The sequence below is a fragment of the Opisthorchis viverrini genome (genome assembly GCF_000715545.1).
Source record: "Opisthorchis viverrini unplaced genomic scaffold opera_v5_44, whole genome shotgun sequence".
Classification (NCBI taxonomy): Eukaryota; Metazoa; Platyhelminthes; class Trematoda; order Opisthorchiida; family Opisthorchiidae; genus Opisthorchis; species Opisthorchis viverrini.
This window is the reverse complement of record NW_008751700.1, coordinates 2,087,644-2,096,009: the sequence shown is the minus strand read 5'-3', so window position 1 is coordinate 2,096,009 and position 8,366 is coordinate 2,087,644. Positions and strand designations below refer to the sequence as shown.

Below are 8,366 nucleotides of genomic sequence, written 5' to 3'. Positions count from 1 at the left end.
TGTATATTCGGCTCAACTTAAAACTCCTGTGGCTCTTCCACTTTCCAGTATCTCAACGACCGCTGACTGGCAAATTTGACTTGGATGTTGTGGCTTTTGGTCAACCTAGCCTTTTTTATAAGTACCACTAGTATACTCCTAAGGTTGTCAAAGCAACCAGATTTTGCGTTCACTTTTACCAGCGGTTCGTTTCCATTGGAACTTTTCTTCAAGAGTAATTACTAGGCTTTTGGGGTCTTGGTGCTGCCAAAATAATTATGATAATAGACTGCTTCAAAGAACTTTCTACTGAAGTCGTCTAGATAAGGCGATCGGCACTCAAGCCCGATGGACATATGTTAGACATACTCGGTGCTGATTCCGATGTGAGTCCCAGACCAGCTGTAATTTTGTCAAATCTGTAGTTTTCATTTAACAGTAGTTTTTGTTTAACTACAAAAATTTCCATCTGTTTTTTAGTCCATGGGAACGGAAATGAGCATGAAAAAGACAGGCCGTCTACCGTTTGGATGACAAGCGCGTAATACTACGTTTTAGTCCCGAGGAATTGCCAAGAGATTTATTAACGGACGCGCTATTCGGTGATATAAAATTATTTTCTAGGCCTCAAGACGCGCTCATTTAAACCACCGGTCCGTTCGACCAAACCACTATAGTTTTTGACCCTGTGTATGTGCACGACGGATGTGAACAGAATGATTCCCACACCAGTTCCGATGATATAGCCCTGACGACCAAATACTCGTCAAACGATTTTGGTGCAGTTCATCCCCCGCAATTGACCCGAGCCCTTGGATCGCAATCTGGGCCAGCTATTTGATTTGGACCTTGTGAAGAGCTCCATCTGACTGAGCACAACAGCGTCTCTCCCATAAAATACGCCCGGTATCCGCACCCCGCATGTGGCACTGTGATCGCTTCCAAATGGACCGAACACCAGATGTGCACGTGTTGGCAGCCGCCTCCAGTGCATACACTGAGGTGCACAGCCATGCTCACATTCTTAATAGTCCCGAAACGCCTATGGCGATGGGCCCACTACAGCAAGGCCTAATAAACGACGGGTGTGAGAGAGCGAACATACTCCAACTCGCGTGATGGGTGTGCGCAGGCCTGAGAGACCCCGGACAGGACTTCACCGGTTCATCTAGCGTGTTGGTTAAACGGATGACAAGACACAGTCGACACCATGGATCTGCCTGTGGCTGCTCCAAAGCAGACCAATGTGTTGACGGCCACAGCTTACCGATTGCAAGGTAGTCGAATGTAGAAATCATTTCTTCAGCGGCGATGTTGCATGATAGGCCGATTCGCATGGTGCCAAACTGACGAATGCAGATGGTGGTGTGCGCGGGGTGTGCGATTTTAATGGTCATGGAAGGGACTGAGAAGCAATATGTCTTATCACGTTAAATATTATACCCTAATGCCTATTTGAACCAGTTAAACACAGGGATGAAACCTACACACTCCTATGGTTTTCTGAAATCGCTGCACTTTTGTGATCTACTCAGAGGGACGGTGTCCATTGTGGCTGAATTTCGAAATGTGAACTTCCAGACTTCTGCACAGAAGCTCTCAACTTTTCCACCTTGCTCTCTAATCGGGTAAATGTTCCACTCCTTCGCTTGGGATTAAACAAACAGTGAACGCGTTTCAGCCAAACCAACCTGAAATCCAGAAAAGTGAATTTGTAATAAGAATTGTCAGCAAAAAATGATTGATGAATTTTAAGGAAATTATTTACCTATTCCAACTCTGGAATAGATCGCCGGTTGTAGTTGCAAGTAGTAGTGTTCATTCGATTTATGGGGTAAAACCGAGGAACATGGAGTTAGGAGTAGAAGTCCATCACTGCAATAATTACCGAGTGGTGAATAACCATAAAGACGGTCAGTGAGGTAATACTATATGCCGATGCTTTAATGTTGAAATTAGAAAAGTTGGAAGGTCGACATAGGTGAACCAAATGGAAGTTCGCCAGATTGGTATTAGTAAGTTAGGTGGGTGTTTGATGAGAAATTCTTCGAAGCTAATAAACAGCCTTCGCATAATTGTCAGGCCACAAAGTATTATCATTACTACGTATGAAAAATGTGAGACAAACACAAAACTCGCGAGTTATAAAACACAAGAAATATCACTTAACCTTATTCAAGATCCCAGTGACGAGTGTGCACATTAAGCTGTCTGATTCCAGCTTGCACTGCACCTCACAGCTGACAGGTTCTGTCCTGGTTAAAGGGCTGGTTCAGTCAGAATGCTCCAGTCAACCTGGTCTGTTCGCTCAAATAGGATACACTTACTCCGGTGCTAGATGTTTCAGCTGTTTACATAGCCTCGGAATAACGGGGTGTGAATCTGTTAGTGTCCACCGGGTGACCCGTGTCCAAGAGAGCAACTGTGGCGCATTGGTGCTATTCTGTACAAAGTGGTGGTTTTTAATCCTGGCAATGATTACAGGTACGGATGGAGAGCTGACAGATCATTCGACTAACATGAAATGAGTAGTTCAACGTAGACGAGGTCAAAATCCACCGCTCATACATTTTAATCAAACTGTTGATAGACTGGTTATAAAGAAAAAAGGTGGACAGCACTAAGACGTTGGCTCTCAGGCTAAACGTCAGATGAGACCCCATGGCAGCTTAATGTGTACACTTTACACTAAGCTCTTGAGTGAGACCAGATTACATGTTCTGGGTCTTCCCTTATGTGAGCTCTCTGAATTCTACTCCAAATGTAATCACAATACCATGCAGCGGCCATCTGAAGACTAGTTTAAAAAACAATATGTTGATTTCAGAAGCTTCCTTTGCATAGAAGTGATGTGTATTTTAAGAACCGTTTCACGAAATATTTGCCTCCAGTTCTCTTAAAATAAGCGACTACGCTTGGCTGAGACGAATTCTTGATGGAAAATGCGTGCAGTCAAATCAGTCGCATGCTATTAAAAGCTGTAAGATCATGTGCATGTTGCTCAACCTACTTCCATGCCAGCTTGCTTCGCTTCATTGTTTTGTGGGTGGACCACCAAAGATCTGAAATAAAGATTGACTTTCCACTCGACTTTAGCTTATAGTTTATGGGAAAGTCCCTGTGATAAACTTGAAATCAACTGTAGAACTGTTAACATTATGTTTACCAACTCTGGACGTCCTGATACTACTACAGAATAAAGACGCGTCAGTTGGTTTACAAAGCCGTAAAATTTACTGGACTGCCCTCTAAAACAAGCCAGTCACAACGTTTAAGCGCGAACATGTTCAGTTGTCCAGAAGTGCTGATTCGGATGGGCACATCGTTGGGTGAGATAATGTCAACAAAATCGCCTGAAACACCAAATGTTCCTGTTTCCAATCCCAGCGTGGCGACGACTTTGTACTGCCAGTAACTTCGTCAGAGAGCGAAACTCGAGGTCAGTACCTCAGCTCTTTGGTGTGTACCCACCACAATAACTGTACTAGGACATGTGAATGCGGATTAAATAGTTTAATGAACCAGCAATCTCGCACCACGCCGATCCAATTTCACTCAGGTACATGTCGCTGGTGGTCACATCGGGACCTGCTGCTGTCTGATCATCAGCGTCACCGAAATACGATGTCTGCATTAGTGTGTGCGTCTCTGAATGACAAAAGTGACATGCGAAGCTTGCATCCGGGGTCTTGCGTTATGTCGATCTCCAAGTTTGGAGCGCCTAATCTCTCTCTCTGTTCGGGATCTTCCAAACGCAGAGTTTGGAGCGATCTCTCTCTCTGTTCGGGATCTTCCAAACGCAGTATCCTGCTTTGAAGGCCTATTTATTAGGGCATGACAAAATGCGAACTGTAATATAAACGGGAGTTGGAAGCAGTGTGGAGCGGAGTAAGGTAAAACCATATGTAAATTGGTGTGGGTTAGAAAGAATAAGCCAGACTGATTGTACTCAAAGAGGAAAATTCGGCGGTGATATCAGGTCATCAAGCTAACGTCGCCTTATTTGATAGTAGTTGCCCTCCGCCCAAGGGTAGTCAGTCGTGAATGTGGAAGGTAAAATTTGCAACAATATCACGGATGCGACAACAATTAGTTGTAAAATCGTTTCGAAGACTGTTGAAGTGTTCACGTCATGACCACTATACACCAGAAGTTTCGCTATGGTAATATGGGAGCTAACAATATATAAACCTGTCGCGTCCTTGAATTCATGCCACCATGTCAAATTCTGTATGCCGTCTTCAAGAAAAAAAGAGAAACGAAGGAAGAAAAATACGAGACATAACTCAATTAGAGGTTTGGGAAATGCTACATGCCACCATAACTAAACTAACCAACTCACTCCGAAAAACCCGTATGGTCAGCTAAATGCTTTGCTTTGTACATCACCTGACGGACACCATGACCTGGTTTAGGACCAAACTTGGTGACTTAGCTCGTCAAGCAATCCTGTCAATTCAGTAAAAAAACGTGCAAAGAAATCTAGAGGGTGGTGGGTACTCAAAAAAGATCATCCAAAATTTGGACCAACCAACCTGGGCTTCATCAAGAAACAAATGACCGACTACTAATGGGACACTGATTGGCGTGAAAGTCATATGTATCCTGACTGTCTGTGTGTATGTGTTTGAAACGTGGTCTTGGGACTGAGCTGTTGTGTTGTGTGCGATCTGTAGTGTCTGTAATCCGTTGTCACATTTACCATTCTTCCTGAACTTGAACCACACTTTGTAACTGTCGTTCACATTGTATCATGACGTTTGTTTTAATGTTACGAATACACAATTTTCCGGCGCGACCTGCTGACTTCTTGCTGAACGACTGTATTTACGCCCGTTGAACTGTTTGTTGACTGTTGAACCAGTGGGACTAAATCTCTGTGTTTGTGTCAACTGTTAAACGTCACAATAAATCCCTGTGACATTTTTTTAGCCGTGAATAATTTTCCTACCGTGGAATATATCACTCACACGGAGCCATCTGCAGGAAATCTCGACGAGTGAATATTTTCCTCTCACAGCCAGTTACTGCATTCGGATCGGTGTAGTGGACTACTGAACCTACGCATTCGTGAGTCCCCATTTGACTACTCATTCCTTTCCTATTGTGATTTTTGTGATTTTGCATTGGTTACTTTTGCTTGTTAATTTATCCGAACACGCTGGCTAGGTCCTAGTCCGCTACAGATCTGTCGCACCCGAGTCGCTTTTTTATTACGTTGAACTGGACGACTTTGGTGTGGACTCACCAGAAGGACTGCGCCGGAACATGAGAAGGACTGTTCAGAAGAGAGTGGTATGAGCGTGAATGACATCAGACCTGTTAACTTACAAAGTCGTTGTGATTTCAAATTATTTTTTCTCGGGTTTGGTTCCTTAATCCTCCACTTCGATGTGCTTCAGTCGGTGATCCACCTTGAGCGCCATTGGCAGATTTCGTTGGTTTGTTTGAACCTTTTACTGCCGTAATAATTTAGTTGTAGGTGGAGACCGGTGCACTTCAGATTTAAGCTATTTCTGTTAAAGGCTCCTCTTTCTGATCTTGTCTTGCTTCATCACGCCGAAAGCGTCCTCTGCATAAGGCCAGAATACCTTGGGTGGGTATGGGAATGCGTTTATAGATTCCTGTTGAAACTATTCCCCAAGAATATTTGCCAAAACCGGGGATATCGTAGATTTCACTGGTAGGCCATGTTCTTGAGTGTGGAGTTAAAAACGAAGTGAGTGGCCTGCTCGCTTAGCTTGAAGCTTTCGCGTCAAAAGCGAAACGTTGTCTAGTTAAAAACCCTCGACTGTTTACCAAGAACTTTTGGAACAAGTTAGGTTTGTTTAATCTATGTATACTCATGGGGTAGCCCGAGAGTGTCGTTTGGGTTAATCAGTTGGGACCTTCAATTAGTTCCGCTCTGTTCAACACTCTCGGTACTAGCGGTGTATTAGACACCGTCGCTAGAGTAATCGAGATCAAGCGGGTCTTTCCTGCAGATTCACGGCATCCGTTGTCTCTTATCCCTGTGGATGGATTGTCCAGTTGTAAGTGAAATGTCTCTGTCTATTACGTCGAAAATGTGTCTCCTTTGAGGAGAAAAGAGGAAAAATCAGCTGCATTCTTATTACTGGTTGTCTCGCATCACTTGAATGTCAGTAGAACATCTGTAAGGAATTGTTGTGCAGCGATTGGTATGAAATCGATTCTGATATAGCGGCTCATTCGGGTTAATTCTCGACATGGTGACATGTTTATAACTGTGCACCATCGTGTTTTTTGGACGGCATTAAGCGCAATTCTTTTGTGGAAGGTGGATAAAATTCTCAAAACTGGGTACTCAAAACCAAAATGAACCAGCGGGTTTTTTTGGATGACACCGATGTGTCGCTTGGCGTTGTCCTGAAGATGTACTTGCCAAAGGTTCATATTTGTTCAAAAAAATCATCAAATTTCTGATTATTTGAAAAACCAATAATTCGCCTGCCATTTTGAGCCCAATCATGTCAATAAGGCTTGGTAAGAACGTACTGACTGCTGTCACTTAGTAGACTATATATCCACGAAAACTACGAAGCTTTTGCCATATATTGTCCTTTTTAATAATGCGGCACCGTACTCTCTCAGAATTCACTATTCCTGGCGACCTTTTCAAGTGTACCCCCACGAAGTTACGTTTTTCATCCAGCCGTCATCTATGTCCATGCAATACAGAGCAAGGGGATACAGGCGTTCTCTCCTACTTTTCACGATTTATGGAATCACCATTTGGGGTACCTTTCGATTCATTCAAGGCAGACAACGAGTCTCCAGATGACCAAACCATTTAGAGGCCTATGCTATCGCAGTTGACAAAAGAAACCCGACACCTGATGGTTGCCTAGTTGTCTATCTGTTTTGCTTCTCAAAGTGACGAAAATGACCATATTAGAGTTAATCGACTTTTCCTTCGTCCCCTCCTTATTTTGGTTACAAGCAGTCCATTAATTCGATCATTCATGAGGCACTCATTCTATCACCCTACAGTTCAGTGAAACATAAGTCTATTTTGATTAGAAAGCAAAGTCTGAGACGTCCCTTCCCTGGCAGCTTGGAGTCACCAACATAGATTTTGATGCTGATGAACTGTTCATAAAACCTGTTTACTGTGTGTTGCCATGAGTTCAGTAGTTTGGAAACAACTGAATCCATCCCAACGCAACAGAAGACATGCCATATATTACTGATTTATTCGACTTGTGATAAAGCGGAGCTGTAAGCTAATTTTTGACCAGGTATAAGCTGAGGGAAGTTCTCAGTGTACAAGGAAACTCTTGTAAATGCAACGTACTTCCTATTCATATTGGGGGAAAGCAAATAATTATTTTAGTAACTACAAATATGACAACCCACTTACCGGTTGTTTGACCGTTAGGCGAATAATGACGAACTCATATATTCTTTTCCATTCATTGAATGACTGATAAATTCCAAAACAGGTCAGCAGTTCTTATTTAGCTGGTTCGCTTCAGCAATAACTACACCTGCTGTCGCATTTATAACTCAGTTGAATAATTTTTTTGGTTGTAATAGGAGGTTCGACCTACATCTAAATGATGTTACTCTTTCAACAGAGCTGTCCCGCGATCCACTTTGTTCTCTATACTAACGGCATCGAGGTGATGCACAGCTGTATACTGTACTGTTGTCGAGACTGCCCTGTGATATACTCCTATAAATATGACTTTCTTGCTCAGTTAGAATCGCGCTTTAAAATCCGGGTCTATGCGGCATCCGTTTGCAGTATCGACCAGCTAACCGGGTGTTGAATAACTGCAACTCATGCAGCTTTTTCAGCCTTTTTCAACCTCCTTAAACAAAATAAGTACTGTACACGTAATACGACAAGACAAAAGGATTATGCAACACGAATGCGTGTCCGTTATTCTGTTCTCTGAGCCGGACGGTTCGACTGTAAACGTCTCGTTACCAGTCGAGGTGAGATCACAATTCATGGTAATTTAGCGGTGTATCCGTGTGGCTATCTTTTTTGCTACTCTTGAAATCTCATTAGCAATGGCCTGAGGAAAAACCTCATTGACAAAATCACCGACAAAAACACGACAAGCAAAACGACCGTGGAAGCTCACTGCAAAAGCTCGCTGCTCGAAGACGTAAAGAGTTACGGTAATTCACGCATCAACTATCACATCAAAGAAATTTATTTCAAACCGAAGGACAAAGCCAAAGAGGACAAATGAAACATTGTGATGTGTCGAAGCAAATGCATGGGCTACCTTAAATACTACGCTGTACAAAACAGATGGAGAATATTTAGTCGAATAACGGAATGTAATGCACCAAGCAGCAAAGACTAAACGCAATCCTTGGATTCTGTGCACGAATATCAAGAAGGACGCAGA

General features: G+C 43.0%; 1 protein-coding gene across 1 annotated transcript in view; it reads right to left on the bottom strand.

The window, feature by feature from the left end:
• T265_03221 (hypothetical protein) overlaps positions 1 to 1,316 on the bottom strand; it is a gene marked incomplete at both ends in the record, with an annotated part of 46,214 nt that extends 44,898 nt beyond the window's left edge. Inside the window, one exon of the mRNA XM_009167640.1 lies at positions 1,085 to 1,316. Within this exon, the coding sequence (XP_009165904.1) occupies positions 1,085 to 1,316 (232 nt within the window). The remainder of the gene's footprint in view (positions 1 to 1,084) is intronic.
• Between the last annotated feature and the right edge of the window lie 7,050 nt (positions 1,317 to 8,366).